General features: G+C 39.6%; 1 protein-coding gene across 2 annotated transcripts in view; it reads left to right on the top strand.

The window, feature by feature from the left end:
* The window catches only part of cnksr3 (cnksr family member 3), a 44,723-nt gene extending 24,653 nt beyond the window's left edge, over positions 1 to 20,070 (top strand). For both annotated transcript variants that reach the window (XM_040016988.1, XM_040016989.1), the window contains exons 3-13: positions 2,983 to 3,185; positions 4,059 to 4,146; positions 6,793 to 6,834; positions 8,941 to 9,060; positions 9,408 to 9,467; positions 9,626 to 9,694; positions 10,538 to 10,687; positions 13,405 to 13,535; positions 13,631 to 13,815; positions 15,301 to 15,387; positions 16,213 to 20,070. In XM_040016988.1, coding sequence (XP_039872922.1) covers positions 2,983 to 3,185; positions 4,059 to 4,146; positions 6,793 to 6,834; positions 8,941 to 9,060; positions 9,408 to 9,467; positions 9,626 to 9,694; positions 10,538 to 10,687; positions 13,405 to 13,535; positions 13,631 to 13,815; positions 15,301 to 15,387; positions 16,213 to 16,517 — 1,440 coding nt within the window. In that variant the 3' untranslated portion in view covers positions 16,518 to 20,070. The remainder of the gene's footprint in view (positions 1 to 2,982; positions 3,186 to 4,058; positions 4,147 to 6,792; positions 6,835 to 8,940; positions 9,061 to 9,407; positions 9,468 to 9,625; positions 9,695 to 10,537; positions 10,688 to 13,404; positions 13,536 to 13,630; positions 13,816 to 15,300; positions 15,388 to 16,212) is intronic.
* The last annotated feature ends 1,493 nt before the right edge of the window (positions 20,071 to 21,563 follow it).

The raw sequence follows: 21,563 nt of genomic DNA, 5'->3' as shown, positions 1-21,563 counted from the left end.
CAGAATGAATGGGGCCATGTATCGTGAGATTTTGAGCCAAAACCTCCTTCCATCAGTGAGAACTTTGAAGATGAAACGAGGCTGGGTCTTCCAACATGACAATGATCCAAAACACACCGCCCGGGCAACAAAGGAGTGGCTCCGTAAGAAGCATTTGAAAGTCCTGGAGTGGCCTAGCCAGTCTCCAGACCTCAACCCCATAGAAAATCTGTGGCGGGAGTTGAAAGTCCGTGTTGCTCGGCGACAGCCCCAAAACATCACTGCTCTCGAGAAGATCTGCATGGAAGAATGGGCCAAAATACCAGCCACTGTGTGTGCAAACCTGGTAAAGACCTACAGTAAACGTTTGACCTCTGTTATTGCCAACAAAGGTTATGTTACAAAGTATTGAGTTGTATTTTTGTTATTGACCAAATACTTATTTTCCACCCTGATTTACGAATAAATTCTTTACAAATCCTACCATGTGGATTCCTGGATTTTTATTTATTTATTTTTTTTTTTCACATTCTGTCTCTCACAGTTGAAGTGTACCTCTGGTGCAAATTACTGACCTCTGTCATCATTTTAGGTGGGGGAACTTGCACAATCGGTGGCTGACTAAATACTTTTTTGCCCCACTGTATATCTGATCCCTCAAGCCATCCCTCAAGATTTTGTACATTAAAAGCAATGCATTGTCCGGGATTGTAACATTTAGTCCTTTACTGAATCAGTGGAATCGTTAGTACAGTGGGGGATTTGCCCAAATAAATGACAATTTATTTGCTTCTGGTTCATAACGGCTTTGTCTGTCATATCATTCAGTCTTTAGGAATGTCATAAGGAAAGGCAACTTAAAGAGTGCTAGTCAGACCCCTCCTCATACTGTATTTGTGTTTGCAATTAGCTGATCTTTATTAGATTCCTGACCCCAGGTAAGGCTGAACAACCTGACACTGACAGTAGCGTATTTCAGAGCTTTAGTCTGTATCCCACATCCTCCCTCAGCCATGTGACGGGCACAAGCGACGTGTCATTTCCTGAAATGCTTTCACTTACCTCTGGAAAAATACAGTTATGACATCACACTGAAACTAACCAATCAATGCTGCGATCAGAGCACACACAGCTCCAAAGTTTCAGGGAGCGTTTTCCTGCAGCATTCAAGCAAGGTCAAATGATGTGTTGTGGATATTTTTTGCCACATGAGGCAGAGTTTGCTGCATTTTGGGGTGGAGCAGGAAACAGATGTGACCCTCCCACCTGTCAGAGACCCCCCCACCCTTCCCCTGACACACACACACATTCAAACAGTTTTCAGCATGTAGAGGAAGAGTTTTGTTCCAGCGTCTTGTCACATGATCAGTTTTCAACTGAGGTTCATTTAACAGAACAAGAGAGGCCTTTTCTCTCCCGACTTTAACCCTCAGTACATACCACAGACTTATTCTGATAATTGGAGTGACATTAGGCAGCCACAGGCTCTTAATGACCCAGATTTTGTGTAACAATCATGATGCACTCAATGATCAGGGAGGCCTGCAGTTGGGTTCACCGCTGTTGAGGGAAAAAGATGTTTTTGTTTCAGCTCAGGTCTCCTGATTGACTGGAGGCAGCCGTCTCTGTTCCACAACAGACGTAAAAAGAAATTACAGAGATGATGCTCTGGGGATAATAATGTGGAAGAAAAGAGGAAAAGAGCATTGTTTTATACGGACAGTTACATTAAACATTTTCTATAGATTTCGATGTGTTTGGCATATTAATTTATCCAGATGTTGGCAAGATTTCTGGTTAATGTTGCATTTTATAAATGATTTTGTGTGCAGATTGTGTGAGATAGTTGTTCTCTTTCTTCTTTATGATTTTTGGCAGTTTTGCCTCTCCATATGAAAAGAGTGGAGCTGACACAATTAATCTGCTACCAGAGAAGCTTCTATTTATGTGAGATGATGAAAATTTGTTGGTTCAGTTTGTTCAAATGTGCAGATTGGGTACTTTCTCTGTTTTTGATGACCTTATAAATTTTGTTTGTTGTGCATACAACCGCTATGACAAGACAATGATTGATCTGTAATACTTCTAGAGATCTTTCACTTCAGTGCCATCATTTTCTGAAAGTTTTAAAATACTTGAACCTCCTAAAAACCTTCTGATAGTTATGCTCCTTATTTCACTCCATCACAGCCCGGCATCATCCTGAGCTCTTTTCTGATTGACACCTAGGGATCACATCCTTTCTAACACGATTTGAAAGTTCTGCCTGAAACATGAGGTCAGGTGTCATGTTGTGTTATGAAGGATGTGTTTTCTGCGTTCAGTCAAGGTGGAACGTCGATTTGGCTCCAGATGTTTTGTTTGTCTTTGAGCGTCATGACGCCTCAAACATCTGAATCGCTGCAGGCGACAAAGCGAATCAAAGGTCGTGTTCAGACCTGCAGATGTAATAACACATAAACGTAACACATCTGCACTTATTCATGAAAATAAACACAAAGGTATCAGATTCATTAAACTGATTAATTAAACACGTGGCATTGATGAGTCATTTCATTGTGAGTCATTTAGTTTGACGTTGATGTGGTGGGGAATTTTAAATTTATTTTTTTTTTATATTCACATAATCGCTATGGCGACTGGTTTGCAGGAATGTGTGTGGGGTTTTTGTGTGTGTGTTTTCATTAGGGAGACAGGGTGTGTTTGTGGTCAAGGGTCGTGGGAATCTCTAAATTCCCTCCAATCATTCCTGAACATTGTTGTGTGTTCTCAAACAAAAAGTACTTTGAGGTGCAAAACACAATGTGGACTCCTCAAACTGCAGCTTTGTGCAGTGTAACGTTTCCGCAGTGCCTCTTTCAGAGTTTCCTGTGGCAGCATATTTGTGCTAAGGTTAGTGAGCCAGGAAATAGTGACAGTGCTGATGGGAAGTGTAGTCTTTATGTTTAATAATTGAGTAAGAAGCAGGTTTGTTTCACTGAATCTTTCATCTTTCTTTAACAGAACTATGGCGTGGAGTCGGACAACCTGAAGACTTTGGTGGGGAAGATGAGAACAGCGCACCACAACCTGAACAGCGCCGTGACGCAGCGCAGGAAGAACCCCGCCTACCACAGCAAAAATTCCAATCAGCCCACCAATGAATTCCTCACCGCCGTGGTCGAACTGATCGGCACCGCCAAGAATCTGCTGGCCTGGCTGGACAGGTAACCACGACGGCATTCAGAGTATCCTGGTGTTAAAAACGAAACATTATTTGCTCATTAAAACAACCGCGATCTCGTAAAAAGCATAAAAATAAAACTGGATACCATGATGTCACAGTTGATGTTTTCATCCAGGCTTTCTTTTGGATTTGTAAATTTAACTGTACTTGCATAATTGCTCACACGACACTTTCACTAACATGGCATTTGTTTTTATTAACGTGTCAGTCAGAAGTTCACTAATAACGTGCAGCTCAGTGCACAACTTTGTTCCTTCTAAGATAGCGGTTGTACTCTCCCCTCCGTTCTGATTATTTTAGTATCGTGTTTCCTCGCCGCTTTGACTCCTTCAGCTTTTTTGCAGCTTGTATCAGCTTGAAACACATTCCAGCTTGGCTGCAGCAGCTGGAAACAAACATGGATGCCCCATAATGCACCTGACATCTAAAGTGTGTCAGCTCGCTCACCCAGAAACACCTGGGGCCACTTTTTATTCAGTCTCCATCCAGTTATCTCATCCAAAAATTTTTCATACTCAATATGTTTGGGTTGGAACAGCTATTATGATCTGAAGTTAATGAAAACTTACAGAAAGTCAAATTTTCATTAATTTCTTTGATGTTCTGTCCTTTTTTAAAATTTATTTTAAAGTGTTCATCATTGCATGCTGTTTTGTTTCACTGTTTTTCACTTGCTTACCATTGGCTGTTCATGGCCAATCAGTGTGAAGCAGTAAAAGATCAGAGGTAGTGTATAAATAAAGACCGAATAGTCCGTGGCCCTGCTCGTATTTTGAACCCGTTTTAAAACGTTGCCCTGTTGTCTGCCAGCCCTGACATGATTCTATAATTTTAGTTTCTCTCTTCTTGCTAGGACTCCTCTGTCGAGTGCCAATGACTTCACCTCAACCAAAGGCAAGATCATCCAGCTGTGTTTGGAGCTCACCTCCACCGTCCAGAAGGTCAGTGATGCTCAGACGCGGCTCTGTGTTTTCTTCAGTGTTTCTCTGCTTTCCTGAGTGATTAACAGATCCACTCTGGGAAATACAATCTCCACATGAGACCTTAAAAGAGAAACAGATCTCTGATGTTTTCTGTGTGCGGCAGCTTGTCATAAAGACACATCAGAGAGGAAGGAGGTCATGAACTAAAATGTTTATTTTCTGGATCTGTTGTTGTTGGTGGTGATGATCATGAAGAAGCTCCAGATAACGACTGTATACATGAGCACAGTCATTTTGATGGCATATCTCCTTCCGATAGCTGAGATCCTTACATGTTTCATACTTTAGAAACTTTGAGATTATTACTAAAATGTAAATGAAAGCACAAGATGTGGAACTGCAACAAAACCAGTTCATGGAGAGTGGGAAATGTCAAGTTCATGTCCTGAATACATTTTGAAAGTTTTACATTTATAATTAAGAAGCATCCCAATTCTGTGAAGATGTATGTTCATGCACCATCCAGCAGCTGCTGCCCAAAGAACATGTCATCTAAGCAGTTTTACACTCATTAAGGGACAGAGTAAGCTATAGACTGTATTTAAAAGATGGACATACCCCCGATGTCAGGTTTTGAACACATTTTAAAGCCTCAGTTTTCACATTTTGGTAGTACACTTTACTGGAGCCAGAAGTGACCATTTGGTTGAGGTAGTGGATTGCTAAGTTATCAGCTAATGCTAGCTGGCTTGATTATAAAACCTGCGAATTTCTCTTAATTTCATTGTCTTTACCACACAGAGGAATAATATTTGTCAGAAAGTTGCATTAAAATGCTCGAAACGCACCGACAGCAAAAACATAGTTGGGAAGTTTACCTGAGGTGAAGCCTAACAAACGGAGACTGGCTACAACCACTCACGTGCTTTTTACCTGTCATTTAAAGTGACAGGCCCCTAATTATACACAAGCATAAACTAATACCACTTAAGAGACTTTTTATTTAAAAATTCACTCACTGTACAGTTACCATGAGGAGGGGAATTGGTGTCACAGAACAGTTTGTTTCACATCTTCTTCTCGGCTATCAGTTATCCCATAAAGAAAAGTGGAAAAAAATCAGGTTTTCTCAGCTCTGTCAATGCTAAATCCACAGCTTAAGAATCTATTCTATACAAAGTCTTGTGCAACCAAGCATAAAGTCATGAATCAGTGATGAATTGTATGTAACCCTTTACATCGTTGCAGAGTCTACCTGAGGTAGTCGTGCTGTCACACGACAAAATATGAGGGAACTAATTGTGTGAGAAGTTCAAACATGATGCATATTAATGCAGCTGAGGCATACAGACATGTTTTATGCATCGGCAGAATACTTCAGCTGCAAATCAGCCAGACGTTTCATTAGTTTAGAACTTTATAATTTCCTTTAGGGACGGCAAAAGTTTGTTTCAGAGCTTCACATTTTGCAATAAGCTGGATTTCTCTTCATTTATTGAAGTATTCAGAAGCGGACGTGCACTTTGAAGTTTTCTGCAGCGTGCCACCTCCCTGCATGTGTCTGCAGAGCCTTCTGAGGCGTCGCCCTGCTGCGCTGTCATGCAATCATCCTGTCAGCGTGTTTACGGGGAACTGTTATTTCTCCGACCGCAGCAGGAATCCTCTCGATGTCTCTGGGAGGCGTTCACCGTCCCTGCCTCCTGGTTTCACTCTCCTGTAGGCTGTCATTTCTCAAATATTTGTTTTGCCGCTGATTCCCTTTCTCCTTTCCCGTGTCTGTTTGCCACACTCACAGTTCTGGCTTCTGAATGGAAAACCTGCCAAATTTGATATGAGCAAGTTCTCCTTTTCCCCAGATGTGAAAATGCTCCACTGCATCTGTTTTCTGAAACAAAAAACTTCTTTAACCATCAAGATGAAAATATTCTGTCTGCTGTACAGTAACATGATATTAGCCTGAAAGTTCTTTCCAAATACAGAACAACATAAAAATAAATTTACTGTCGTCATGACTTTTAATTCTCTTCCATAACTAACTGTAAAGGTATGACTGTCAAGGCGAGACCCCATACAAAACACAGCTGTAGTTGTTTGGCACCAGAATGTTGTGTGGAAAAAGTCTTATTTAGCAAATGATTAAAAAATTACAATATTAGAAAATTGATCAGAAAACAGTAAGAATAGGAGTTAAAGAAGAGGAGGTGAAGCATTGATTGATTGCCATCACTGAATGACATTGTATGGAGATTTTGTTTGATATCAGATTTTACAAATTCAGTCTTCTAACACGAAATATTACCAAGGACATCCAGACTTCAGATCTGTGTTCATGAACTTCTCGTCCATCCTGACACCTAATTCAATTTAGTGTGAACAGTATTTGCTTTTGAAGCAATACTAAATTGGGTCACATAGTTTAATCATGTGACTCTGTTTTCCTTACCAGCATGGGTAATTTCCCAACTCTTATCAGTTGTTTTTGTGTCATACACCACTTCAAAATAAAAGCATACAATTTAAAAAAAAAAAAAACAAAGGCAGGGGCTACCTTGTTTCTGATATTTTTTTGTTTTTTGTTTTCTCTCACAGTGATGATAATAAAGCAGATGTTGGACAGATGTTTGTGAGATCTCTTAGTCTCTGTGTTTATGTCTGTAATTCCAGGACTGCACAGTTTATGAGATGGAGGAAAAGATTCTGGAAGTGGTGAGTGCTGCTTTTGCTTTTCTTTCCTCTGTTCGAAGTGTGTGTGTGTGTGTGTGCGTGTGTGTGTGCTGCATTGCAGGTTTGCTTATTCGGCTCAGGCACATCCACTTCCTGTCTTAGATAAGACTTCCTGTTGTTTCAGGATTCACACTTGGATGAAGTTCAGTCACTTTCCTTCTCATAGCCAGTTTGTCATGTGACCTCTTTTTATACAGTAGCACTGCTGTACTGTTACAGCGGTGGATGTTCATTTTAAACATGCACATTGTTTAAATTCATGTGGTCAGAGGATATTTGATATGTAAGTAATCAGAGTTTTCTTATACAAGAAAAGCTCTTTGAGTCTACTTTTTCTGTGCTCGTCACATCTATAAGACATTAACTTGGGCAAACTTGGCTTATAGTGACAAGTGGACAGAAAAGCTTCAGCTTACAGTAAACAGAACGTGGCTGGAAATGGACCTGATGTTTAATGTACACACTGTTTTAATCCTCATGGAGACAGATGGGCGAGTATAATGTGAATAAGTGTCTTTCATGAACTAAAGATTTAGTCCTAAAAACTAAAACTAAAAAAGTATAACATTGGTTTTGCATTATTTTTTTTAGTAATATTTCCAGTACTTTATGGGATAAATATCTATGAAGCAAATTTACTTTGTTTTTGTAAGGGGAGCAATAAAGTCACCATATTTGGAAAAAAACAAACAGCAGGAAGCTGACCAGCTATATCCCCAGAGGAGCATGTTTTCCTGGTTTACTTGTAATTTCCTGCTGGTTTGTGTTTTCCTGGTCAGCTCTCTGCTTCCCATGAGCTCGGGCTTGGTGCTGCGCTCCAGGCCTGGGTGTCTGGTCATTTGTGATGATAATATGAGGCTGTTCTCGTTCTGCAGAGGCGTCAAGCTCTTCTCCCGTACAACAAAACCAAGCACCTTCCCCACGTCCGTATTTGGAGCTTTTATTTGATGCTTTTCCAACTCCTGTTGCATCTGTTGTTTTCTTTCCCTTTTCCACTGAAAGGTCAGAGGTTTGGATCAGGCAGATTTGGTGCAGGAGGCGATTCAGCATTTCAGACTAAATTTAGAGCACTTTATAGTCATCATGAGAGATGTAAGCTAAGACCACCATGCTGCCAATAGCTTTCTGTCTTGAATCATGTTTTATTCTTTATTCGAGAGAAAACGCATGACAAAAAGTACCTTGTTTCGTTTTCAGTCCAACGATATTACACAAGCTATAAAACACTAAAATGTAACCACAAGACAAGTCATAAAATCAAATATGCAGTTGATGTCGTTTAAAATGTAACCGTGAAACTCAAGCAGTGTACAAGCTGGTGTGTAGAGTTTGATTCCAGAAGGTTAGCAGTCAGAAATGTATTATTTTATTATTTATATAATTAGACATTGTTGCATATGGTCAAAACGGTACTTGCAGTTCAAGGATCAGAAACGCCACTTAAAAAATGGTAACCAATAATTTTCTCGATTAGATCATGGAAACAAGATAATTATTATCAAGTCTTTCAATTGTGAAATCCAAACCAGCACATTTATTCTTACATGTGCATGTTTTTTCTACAGCAGGGTAGGGTTTAACCAACAACAGCAACATGAAAAACTGGTGTTAAATAAGGCAACACAGACTTTAACTCATATTTACACAAACCAGTCAGGTGCATATTCACCACCTCGGGGCCCCTTTTGAGGATGGAAAGGCCCAGGTGTATAAATCACAAACCTACATAGATACGCACCTACATAATGAATGACACCTTTACAAAATCAATGTAACCCACGTATATGCATAATTATAAACCACTAATTATACAAAATAACAATGTTTTCCCTGGCATTTTTTAATAACTACCAGGTGGGTGACACCTGTGGTTTCAAAAAGGCTTCCAGTTTTATAAAAGTGTATAAAATCTGAATCAGACTCTTATATCTTTTGAAATAATTTTTGGGGTTGCAGTATGGGACAGACGAGTGAGCAGTGTAATAACACACTGTAATACACTTGTTGCCTGATAATTGGGTGAACACTTGCATGTATCCATCCATTGGACAAGCTGAACCTATTTGTATATATTTTCTTGTTTTTCAGTCCCGAGCGCTCAACAGCATCTGTGAGAAAACTGTCCAAGCGACTTCTGACCCCGCAAAAAGGGAAATGTCCTGTTTGGAGGAGGTTCACATCACCAATGTCAAGCCTGGGGAGGGACTGGTGAGGATTTTCTTTTAAAGGGCATAGAATAAAAAAAGAAAATACACAAATTGGACAGAAATGATCATTTCCCTGTTGGGCTATGTCAGCGGGACGCCGCTGTCCGATAAGTACTGACTGCTGTAAAAAGAAAAACCCACAATATGACCCCACTTCCCCTCAGAATCATTAACAGGTATTTTAGTGCTACGCCATGAACCACAGCCAGCGTTGAATCAAAAACAGAAACAGATGTAGGTCCAGAAAGGAAAACCCCATCGCCACCGCTGCAGCGAGGAATTACAGAGGAACTGTGGGAGGTGTATTTATGCAGAAGATCCATGTTTAAGTTCTGTTTTATCTTTCAGGGGATTTACATCAAATCCACCTACGACGGGCTTCACGTCATCACGGGAACAACAGAGAACGTGAGTGAGCCTCTGGGTCTTCTTCGCCACTCATGTGCCATTTATAGACTTAAAAAATCTCTCCTGAAAGTCTTCATCACTACCAGAGATCATGGAAACATGCAGTCAATGAAATGTTAGTCTGTTAAACTCTGCGCTTCTCTTTGTGTGCTGTTCAGTCTCCGGCAGATAAAACCCAGAGGATTCACGCTGGAGATGAAGTCATTCAGGTCAACAAACAGACAGTGGTGAGTCGAATAGCCACAAGTTTCTCATCATTTTGGGAAATGGCCTTAGTCATTTTCTTAGATGGAGAGATCCCACACACGTCTGCGAGGCAGGACGTAGCTTCAACACTTGACTGTAGTGTCAAGTACCTGAGGATTCTCAGGTATTAGTTGTATAACAATCTTCTTGGATGACACGTGAAACATATTCACAAACTTCACAAAGTCCAGCTGTCTCTTTTTTGTCTTATGTATAAACTGAAGTGTTGTGACTTTTCAGTATGCAGGACTTTTTCCTTTCTGTCATATATTTAGTGCTACAACAGTGAACACTAATGTTAAACGTGGCCTTGTGAAATAAAAGGTCAGACTTCAGACTGCTCTGAACCATTTCAGATAGGCGAAGAAAACACAAGCTCCACCCACCTACAGTTCAGATATGCTTATTTTTAGCAGGAGCAGCCAATCAGAAGGAAGTTGGCTTTAACATGTTTTTCACTAATGAAGATATCACAATATGTACGTACTCCAAAGAATTATTAGTGAGATTTATAGATTTTACAATCATGAAAATGCAAATGCATTGATGTTAATAAAATATTTATTATCATGTAAGTGTAAATGTGATGTGAATTACATGAAACTGACTGTAAGCCAATAAACAGCTTGTTTCAGACAGTACTAAACCAAGGCCAAGTATAAGAGGTGGATCAGTTTCCGCAGGTTTCATGACAGTTCACAGCTCACAGTACGTGAAATGCTTCATTAAACGCTGACGTTCAGGGTCGTGAAGTTTAAGGTCTTTCCTCATGCTAGCGCTCTCTAGAGGCTGCAATTCTCTGACTTTTGCTCTGGTTGGTCCAGGTGGGCTGGCAGCTAAAGCACCTGGTGGGGAAGTTGAGGGCGGAGTCTGGAGGTGTTGTCTTGATGCTGAAGAAGAGGCCCTCTGGACCTTCTGCCAGCTTCGCACCGGCTCCACTGAAAAACCTGCGCTGGAGGCCGCCGCTTGTGCAGGTGAGCCGCCGCTTGTATTGTGCTGAAGTGCTTCTCAGCAAAATAAACGACTAACTCCAGGGACTGTCTCCTCCTTTTCATCCTTCCTGATGGAGGCCCTCTGTGGTGGCAGCTTGTCCTCCTGTCGTGGAGAGGTCATATGATGTGGGAAATCCCAAGCTGGAGTAGAAATGAACAAGTACTTGTGTTGCAGTTTTTCTACCTTTTTTATCCACAAGTTCCACATAGTTTGATGAAACCAAAAACATGATGATTGCACAATAAAAATGAGGAATTCAGGCCTAAAGTTCTGTGTAAAATGCAACGCTTGAACATGATCTGGAGTCTTTTGTTTTCTAATGTATTCTCGCTTCTCTTTTTCGCTGTAACATGAGCTCAGTATTCGGACTTCCCAAAATGAATATGAAATGCAGATTAACAGTCCTAACAGCCCCCGGCTCAGGAGCGTTTATTTGTGTGCTTGTATGGATGAAAAGAGAATTTTCATCAGTGAAAAACTTCGCAGCAGAATTGAGCAGGTAGTCTGTATATCCTGAAATCTCAAATTCGCTACATTACCTGTTTTGTTTTTTTTGGGGGGGTTTTTTTGTTTGTTTTTTTTGGGGGGGGGGGGTTGTTTTTGTTTTTTTTCTTACACACAGACATTTTTGTGAACTCAGTCACCGAGAAACTGAAGGTTTTATTTCCCCATCAACAGATAAATCAGTGTTTGGCGTAACACGTACTCAAACCTGTTTGCTTCTCTCTTGCTTTCCTGATGCACAACAGAATTTTAAAACATCAAAATTCACAATGAAGCTTTTATGATTCACTTTCCTGTTTTTGTCGTCAGGATTGAAACAGTGACACAAATTCACCCAATAAAACTGACTGATTATAATCCAGCCTTTACTTGTTAACACACTTCTCTTCACTGTAAAACAAAGAAGTCGTCTGATAAAGTCCTTGTTAAGATCTTTTTTTTTTTTTTTTTTTTTTTTGTTCTTCTGATATTAAAACATGCAAACATGTTCTTGTAAACCTCTAAAATTAAACAATGAGCTTGTAAAGGGCAAATTTTAAAGATACAACATTTTCTGAACATTTGACCTTGAAGAAGAGCTCAACATAACGTGATATTTAGAATCACCATATCATTTCTTACATGTTTATATGTTGTCAATAATGGCATTAAGAAACATAGTTTGAAATAGCTCTACATAACTTTATTGACACTTTGGCCTTCAGATTCATCTACTGGCCCTGAAAAAGAAGTGAGGAGAGGTTCTTTTTCCTGGTTCAAACTGGACATTTGGGAGTGATTGTTTTCGATTTTAGAGAAGTCGAAGTTTTTCCTGTGGGGGGGAAAAAAGAAAGAAAAAGCACGAGTGCACAAAGTTCTGGTTAATAACGGTGAATGTGGAAGGATAATGGATTCTTTCTGCAGAATTTCCAGGTGAGGCGTAGTTGACGCAGGTCCTGAACCTGCAGCAGCTGTAGTGTTGTGACAGACGTCACTGCATGAAAGTGAAGCAGACTGTGTCGGTAAGAAAATCAAGCTGCACGTGGTGGTTTTCAGTCTTTGTCGTAGCTTTGAGGTTTTGATTCGAGCAGAAAAAGCAGCAGCCGCTCAGTCTACAGCTCCTCTGAGGTGAGCGGGTGAAACAATGGAGCCCTTCTTCCCTTTTCCTGAAAAAAAGGAAGATAGGAAAAACTCTGCGTTGATGTCAGATCTGCGGTGGCTGACTCACACTTTAGTTCACAATGTGACAATCCTGCATTCACCAAACCACCTTCAGGGGTTTTGTGCTGACAGGGGTCCAGGATGTGTGTGTTTAGGGGAGATAGGAATCCAGAAAGGCGCTGGGTAGCTCAGCTGATGAGCTCAGGCTCTAATCTCAGTCTTTCAAAACAAATCTGAGATCTCTTATCTCATCGTCACTCCCACCATTCACTTCAAAGGTTACGCCACCTGCACTTACATTCGTTTATCTTTTGTTTTGTGAAGTGGGAACAATGACAAGCCTGAAACTATTAGAATGAGTAATAATAAGTTAAGAATAAGTTAGCTCAGTCAGTTTGGTGTTAAAAACAGATGACTGAATCAAGTAGCAAAGACCGGGGTCACTAATGGAACCTCTTATTCTTAATTTTTGAGACAAGCGCTCCACCACTGGAGCCACACCCACCCAGGTGAACTCATCTGTCAGTGTTGGGGAATTAAGGTCCTGTCAGAAAAAAGTACAATCAATGAAATGAACTTAACGATGAAATGAACCCTTTTAAGGGAAGTGTATGTGTGTGTAAATGGGTGTAAAAGTGGTAATGAAACCACTCAGTTTTTGCTTGTTTTGGTCTTTCATTTGATTTTTCACAATTAGGAGCATTCACAGTATCGCCAGACTGGATTAAGTCTGGCATGGTTAAAAGTGGCTGCATTGAAACATCCTTTAGACGTGTTTTTCAAAGTGCAGGTGAAACAGAAAACGAGCTGAATGAAGTTCCTGTGTTTGTGAGAACTTGAAAGTGAGGAAGGAAACAGAAAAGCCTCCTCTGAGCTGGAACGACTTTCGCTTTTGTTTGACGATAAACGCAGTTCACAAAGTCATCGTCTGCTGTGTGCTGAGACACAGAAGCAACCAAAAACACAGAAGAAACAAACCAAACGTGTTAGTTACATGTGATTCTTTTGTTTCCTTTATTAAAGGGCTTAAATTTGTCTTTTTTTTTTTTATTAGACCTCTCAGGGAGCGCCAAGTCTCTATAAATCACGAGAGTCAGAAACCTCAGATGCTCCTGGAAAGAGAGGGAAGACGACCATCTTGGATTTGTATATCCCTCCTCCCCCAGAAGCGCCATATGTCCCGCTGTAAGTACCTCACTCAAGCTTCAGGATTTCAGAATCATCTTTATTTATTTTCTTTTTTATGCCTGTAATGCTGAGTTTCCTGCTCCTTGTGGCAGAGATGGGAACACAAGCGTATTTGCAGGTGTGAAAATGCGTCCCAAGTCTCCAAACTCGCATCTGGATGCAGACGTGCGGCAGCGACGCTACACTGTAGCAGAGGAAAACCGGACGTCTGCCGTCCCTCCACCTGAATCCAGCCATCCTATCCCAGTTCGCCTCAGGCAGCGCTCCTCCTCACGCTGTAAGGACACAAAGGCTCTTAACCTTACTCTGGAGCAGGGGTGGGCAACTCCAGGCCTCGAGGGCCGGTGTCCTGTAGGTTTTAGATCTCACCCTGGGTAAACACACCTGAATCAAATGATTAGTTAATTACCAGGCCTCCAGAGAACTACAAGACATGTTGTAGAGGTAATTTAGCCATTTGAATAAGCTGTGTTGGATCAAGGACACATCTAAAACCTGCAGGACACCAGCCCTCAAGGCCTTGAGTTGCCCACCACTGCTCTAGAGCTTAGTCTAACAATGAAAACAAAGCTCAAACTATACTTTGAATAAGAAGGAAAAAGTTTAGTCCTGTCCCAGTGTTTTAATTTTTTTTCTGACTCAAATAAATATCCAGACTAAGTTTATAGGCCGAGTGATTCCATGCCCAAGGGTCAAAATATGAAGCGACAGCCAGCAGCCAGTCATCACAGCACAAAGACAAATAAAAGCATCACAATGAGGGGAAAAACATGTGGGTTATGATGAGTTATACAACACTTACAGTACCACAGGAAGTGAAAGCACATAAAACCACAATCAACTGTTTTTTTTAGTTGTTGTTTTTGTTTTTTTTGCTTGATGCATAGACTGTTCTCACACATGCACAGCAGCCCTGAACTTTTGTCAGAGGCTCACTTTAACCTCACAATCCTTTAACCTCCTGAGACCCAAACTCTTTCATGGCATGCGTTTTTAATTTGTCTTTGCTATTTGGGCTGATTGGGACCTGACGGACGTAAAAACAAAGAATTCCCTAAAAAGTTTTTTTTTACCTGATTTTTGTTTCTGAGAAAATGAGATCCACATAAGAGGACAATCATTTTACATTTCGATAGAACAGTGGCAGTATAAGAGACTAGACTAAAATGTAATGTCCACACATGAGGTTAACCTGCCAGTTCTGTAGTTCAGTCCCTGTGATTTCATGTGAGAGAATAGCAGATCAGATGATGTCATGTGTCTGGCCCAATCTAGCCCCATCAAACCAAACAAAGCGTTTCTACTAATAAGACTGTGTATCCTCAAAGAGCTTCTGTTGACTTTAAGGCTTGATTTCATGAACAGTAATTCCTCCCTGCTGAGTTTGGAGCCGTTTTGTTCTGGTTTTGGTTGGAAACACTGGGATATAGTTCCACCTTTGTCTCTGGAGTCACCACAAAGCAACCTGAATGCATTGTATTATATTTTGAAGCTTTACTGGGTCATAGTAATCAAGGACACCTTAAGCCAGGAGTGGTTCTTTGGGGATTTAAAGATGAATCATTGATTTAGAAAACAGCCTGATTCTCCCAAGAAGAGAAAAACCCCAAAAACATTTCTGTTAGACTGACTGCAGCTAGCTGTTTATGGGCCATATTGGTTTGTGCTCTAATATCTGGCTAAGTGTCAGCCTGAGGTGGAAGTAGAGGAGTAGTGTCTCTGAGATGGAGCTGATGTTTTGCTCTGTCTGGACTCTTCGCAGGTAAACCCAGACCCATCTCCATGCCTGTGGAGGCATTTTCAGGCGTGTCTGACCGGCTCTCCAGGCCCAGTACTCAGGGAAGGAAAGGTAAGTCCCACCTGTCCAGCTGGACCAGACGCAGTGAGCGCCAGTAATCTGACAGTTATCAGTAATAGCCATCTGTCCGACTCATTAAAAGGCAAGGACAGACTGTAGCAGGGATGGGCTGCGTGCTTTGAATTTTTACCTGGTTAATCATTAACCCCGAAAGCTGCCACTGCATCTGCACGACTCATTTCATACTCGGCTCAGTCTGAGCGTTAGAGCACTTCACCTTGACGAGCTCGGTGCACGTTGGCAGTTTGTCCAAGATAACAGGCAGTTAATGAACGGTTAAATAAAGACACGTGAAGAAGTGGACTGTTTTCCACTGACGGCAAACACGAGGCCGACAAAAGAGCGAAGTTTACACACTGCTGCATGAACCTGTGAGGTTTAAAGTCATCCTTAGAAGTTCAGCGTCGAATTTATTTCTAAAAATATTCTTTCTTTTTTTGCTTTCTTTGCATTATTATTTTTCTTTTAAATGAACAATTGAAACAGGAATGTCAGTTATGTCCAGATTTATCTCAACTGTTTCTTTAAAAAGACTTGCTTACTTGCTTTGACCTGCAACTTAACAAGTCAACTGTTACTTTTAGCTGTTTTGTACGATTCAACAGGGAGGATGGAAAGATAGAAGCTCGTTTAGAGAGGAGGACTTGCTTATTATGTCTTTTCACTCACATGTAAATCTAGTATGTAGGACTACCTCATTTCTTCTTCGGTACAAGGTTGTCGTATTTAGGAACATGAAAGTCGTCATTTAAAGGTCTCACAGCTAAAATGAAACAAGCCGAATAATTAAATAATTAACCTGTTGTCTTCTAACAGGTAAGGACGTCCTGCACATGTATCGGAGTAATGAGGGCATTAGCACTATCACGGAGGAGGAGCCGTGTTTCCCTCTGCCGTACCGAGGTCACCCATCTGTACGTGGCGTCGACCATATCAGGGGCAGCCAGTGCTACATTAACGCCAACCTGCACAACACAGCCACCATACCTTACCAGGAAGTGGGGTCCAAAAAGGCTTCTGCCTCCACTTCTGCCGCTGTCTCTCCCACTAAGGGTGTAAACAAACAGTCCACGTCGCTGCTCGGCGGCTGGCTGGCTCGACTCAAACTGCTCAGTCACTGAGGAGGAAAAGCTCAGTTTGAATTTTATTAGATGAGACAATTATTCTCACCTGGTTTCTGGAAGAGTTTTCAATATTCTGCTTTTAAATATCCATTTAAGTTTCACGGTCCTGATAAAAGGCAATGCAGTACATCATTTTATAGTTCTGGATAAAAAACAGCAGATCGTGGACTGTTGGAGTTAACCGAACATGTTAAGATGGTGAGGAATTCATTTCAAAATCTAGCACCACAGCAAGGAAAAAACTAATCCGGCATAGTGCTTTCCACTTAATGAACCTGACACTGGAATCTACTGATCGCTCATTTTCTGTTTGATTTATCAGTCATGGAAAATTTGAAGATTTTAAAGTCGTCAAGGAACCTTTGACAACACCAAGCTGAAAACAAGCCCCACCTGGGGGGAAAAAAACACTGCAACTGTTACAGTTTTTATATATATTTTTTTTAATCATAAAGGAAAGTTACATCTCAGAGTTAGTTTTAAAATTGCTGCTATCATTTAGCAGAATTATCTGCAGATGTATGGATGCTTGAAGGATTGGTTTGCTGCAACATTCCAGCTTCCATGTTTTCCCTTTGGCCTGTAGTGCTGTAAATTCATCCAGATACCTATATATATTTTTGCCTTCTGGTCTATGTTACAGACCTAAATGTCACCTGTGTTGTGGCCCAGTTACTCTAAAAAGACCTCTGCAAACCTCGTTACGGAACTGTTTTCCTACCACTGTTTACACCTGACAGCTAAACGAAGAGCGCAGCAAGCTAAATGCAGCTCAGCCAAGGTGATTCAATTAATCTTTGATTCTGTTGTTCAACTTCATCACAGGTAGATGGAGCCTGTTTATTGCAGGGTGAAGAAAGAGTTGTGGTACAGGGTGTAGTTTGGTAAAGAGAAAATTGTTAGTTATTCCAAAAGCAGTTCTGAGAAATATGTCAGGAGTTCTGGAAATAGACTTCTCTGCTGTAGTTTTTGGCACTTTTAACAGCACAAAAAAATCTCACTTGGACAACTCAAACCAAAGCGGTCTGTAGACGGATACAGAGGACTACATGCGAGAGGTCAAATATAGAGATTTGAATTTGTGGTGAACTGTCCCTTTAAAGTTTTAATTTTATAACCTGATCTTCCTCACCTACCCATATTGAATGTTTCACATGTAAGGAGGAAAGGGTTTTCAAAGATTATTTAAAAAATGCTTCATGACAGAAACTTCAAATATAAAAAAAATATTTTGAAGGCGTTCCTCAGGGAACCATCTCGGAGCTCTTCAAGTTTTTTTTACCCAGTTTCTAGGTCATGAATATTTGGTGCCTTTTTTACTAATGAAACATTATGCAAAAGCTCCTAAGCTGCTAGGGTGACTCTTACTACAGAAACTGGGCAATATGGCTACAAGTGTGTTTTTTTTTTTTTTTGTTTTTGTTTTTTTTGTTTGTTTTGTTTTCATTTTAATCTTCTTTTTCTTTGGAATTTTTTTTAATTGTAATGCTTTGGGTGGCAACAGCTAACAATGAAAATAGCTCAAATGTTACTCTGAGTTGACCAACAGAAGTGAGTTTCCATCTTCCAGTTAGTTTATGTCAAAGTTGAAGCTGTGATTCTAATGTGGAAGATTTTATTTTCTGTCACAGTGTACAAAAATAACCTCTTCAAGCTTTTAGGAGAAGATAATTTAGCCGCTCATATCATATATAATATACTGATTTTAAATATAGCTTAACTGTTATATTTAAAGAGGACCTTTTATTAATTTCCTGTCATATTTACTGTTTAAACAGTGGTTGCTCATAATTAAAAATGGCCAATTTGTGGGTTGATTTGGATGCTTTGACTTGTGGTTCTTCTACATATTCTACCCACTGAATTTGAAAAGAGGCAGGCTTTAAAGGGGGAGGAGCTTAAAAGGCTTGTTTTAGGAGGATGAATGAATTCAGCAGTAAGGCCCAGGATCACATAAATAAGGATTCTTTTGAACTGCCAGTCATGGAAATGGACACTACTAGAGTCCAAGAATGAAATTATGATGGAAATAAATAGATCTGGTTTTTGATCTGTTTAGTGTTGAATTAAAACATTTCTCAGCATTGCTTCTTTTTTTTTTAACATTGAAAATAAAGGTTTCACATGTTGACCATCCAGATTTAAGGCAAAACTTCTATTTTGGGGCTTTGATCTGAAATAACAGATTATAGCATGCTGAATCTGCTGAAGATGAAGCTGGTTTTTGTTTTCAGTAGACTTCTTGTTTTGTTTTTTTATTTTGTTTTTTTAAATTTTCAAAACTTATCAGTGGATTATCAGAGCCTTAGTGTTTATGATTGCTGAAGTATTTTTCTAGTAAAAACACCATTTGTAGTTAAGGAGCCATTAGTGCCTCTTTAGATATTTTGGTTTGTATGCATAAAATGGTTTCTAAAAATGTTTTTATCTTTTGTTCTTTTCTCAAAGAACTTAAGATTTGTATACATTTCTAACGTTATCAGGGACATGAAAGTGTTAAAAAGAAGAAAAAAAAAATGCACATTTCTTTTTAACAGAGGGAACACAGCAAATAAAAACAGTGAAATGATTAACCAGTGTTTTAGTACAAGGATTATGATTTCAGAAAGCAGTTCAAAAGCTACTCTACCTGAAAATATGCTGCATCCTTTTGTAATAACTCAGAATGTAAACACTTTGTGATTTATTCTTTGTGCTAAAAACACAAAGTAAGGAGAAAAACTTGAACCCTGACACAGAGTAGACTTGGTAAATATATTATGGGGTGGAACAATTCTGAATCCGAAACTGAAATCGGGATAGAAGCATCCCCAGTATTGCATTATGGTTCCAACTTGTCGTACTGTGGAAACTGTGATGTTTAAACATTGAGGTAATAAATGAACTGGAAGCATAGCACATTTAGTGTAATTCATTTCATCTCATGATCCAGTCATGATCGAGTGATCAGGCCACTGTAGCTAATTGTGGTTTCAGTCAAATCTATTTTACACCCCTAAAATAGATTTAGAATGAAGTTTGATAACAGATTTAATGGATTTAAATACATTTGAAGTATCTAATATAAGATTTAATTATCTTTGTCATTTGGCAGATTTGTCTGCAGGAAGCTGACAGAAATTTTAGGTATACTTAAAAAAAAAAAAAAAAAAAAAAAAAAAAAAAGATCACTTTCTCATCTCAAGTATTTGTTTTTCTTTTTATTAATGGACTCAAGAAAATGTATATTCTCTTAAGAAATTCTTTGCAGGTTTAAGGTTTCTATAATGAAAAATTTCCTGAGGGCGTCCCTCAGGGAACCTTTCTGGATCCACTGATATTCAAGAACTGTGGACTTAAATGTTGTTGGTTTTTTTTTGTTTTTTTGTTAAGTCTTAACTTTTCTAAAGGGTTTTTCTAATTCACATTATTTGCTTTTATACAAACGAAACCTTATGCAAGCATTATAAAAGATTCTCAGCGTGTATAGAAAATTTTTAAATGTGTTTGTGAGAAAATCTATAATGTGTAATTTTAAAAGTGAACATAAATCTCTTTACTTTAAAAAAAATAAAGTTTTTAAATGAACACACAACAGAAAACAAAGTTGCTTCATTGTGAATGCTTGTGGAGGGAGTTTGTGTTACAGCTTTACTTTTTTTGGTAAATGGCCTGTATTTGTATAGTACTTTACTAGTCCCTAAGGACCCCAAAGCGCTTTACACATCCAGTCATCCACCCATTCACACACTGGTGATGGCAAGCTACATTGTAGCCACAGCCACCCTGGGGTGCACTGACAGAGGTGAGGCTGCCGGACACTGGCGCCACCAGGGCCCTCTGACCACCACCAGTAGGCAACGGGTGAAGTGTCTTGCCCAAGGACACAACGACCGAGACTGTCCAAGCCGGGGCTCGAACCGGCAACCTTCCGATTACAAGGCGAACTCCCAACTCTTGAGCCCCGATTAAAGAGGACCCGCTTCTCTTTTCCTTTTCTTCCAAGTCTCCTGTTCCAATTGTGGATGTTTATATTATGTATACTGAGAGGTGATAACACAAACATGGTCATGTTAGGCTCAGAACCACACCCGCCACCATAAACTGAAACTCAGTGAATTAAATATAAACTCCAAATCAAATCACAAACACATAACAAAAACTAAGAACCCAGAAAATCCAGAAAAAATCTGATACATAAAGATTACAAAACTCAACCAACACCATAACGTCAGAATCCAAACTTGACTAGAAATGAACCAAAACTATAAAAAAGAAGAGTCCAAATATCAATACAAAGTAAAAGCTCAGGCACAAAACCCAGAGTCCACGACATAAGTAAAAAATGTAGGGCGTAGTTGAGTGAAGTAAATGAGTTTTGTAGAGAAAATAGAAGTTTGACACCATCCTTTATTTTTGCAGAAAAATTAATAGGATTTTTTTTTTTCATGCTTAGTTCTGTAAATATATAAATAAGTTGTAGAGCATGTGAGGTGCCAACTGTAATGCTGTGTTTGAAGTGGGGTGTTGCAGAATTGATCTAAATGTATAGTAGCCATAAAGACGGAGGAGTTAAAATGCCTTGTTTCAGAGGGAGGATGAGGAGGTGCAGGAAGGCCCAGTGGTGAAAAATGAAAACCTGGAAGTGGAAATGGGCGGAACTGATCCCTTTTAAATCAGCTGAAGTGAATAAGGGGTATACGTTTATTTATTTTCCTCTAATGACCACTTTTGGCAACAGCTGTTTAGCAAAGTTGAAGTGTTGAAGTTCACTTGTTTCTTGTTGATCTAAAGTGAAGCTGGTTTGTAAAGTTGTCCTTTTGTCAAACTTCATGCATCATAATCTGATTTTGCTCTGTCTGATTAAGCACAAACGGTTCAGAGCTCTGTGTTTTGTTGCCTCTGTAATGCTTTGGAAAAATAAAGTGCAATTTATTTTGAAACTTTGCGTTCAATATTTTTATTTTTTGGAAGTTATAGCAAAGCTTATAATTTTTTTTTATGTTAAATTAGCAGCTGGATTATAATAAGTATTAAGCTACAAAAACATAAAAAAATGAATTT

This window comes from Simochromis diagramma, unplaced genomic scaffold, assembly GCF_900408965.1.
Source record: "Simochromis diagramma unplaced genomic scaffold, fSimDia1.1 OVJJ01000802.1, whole genome shotgun sequence".
Taxonomy (NCBI): domain Eukaryota; kingdom Metazoa; phylum Chordata; class Actinopteri; order Cichliformes; family Cichlidae; genus Simochromis; species Simochromis diagramma.
Note: the sequence above shows the minus strand (reverse complement) of the source record. Positions and strands in the feature narration are given on the sequence as shown.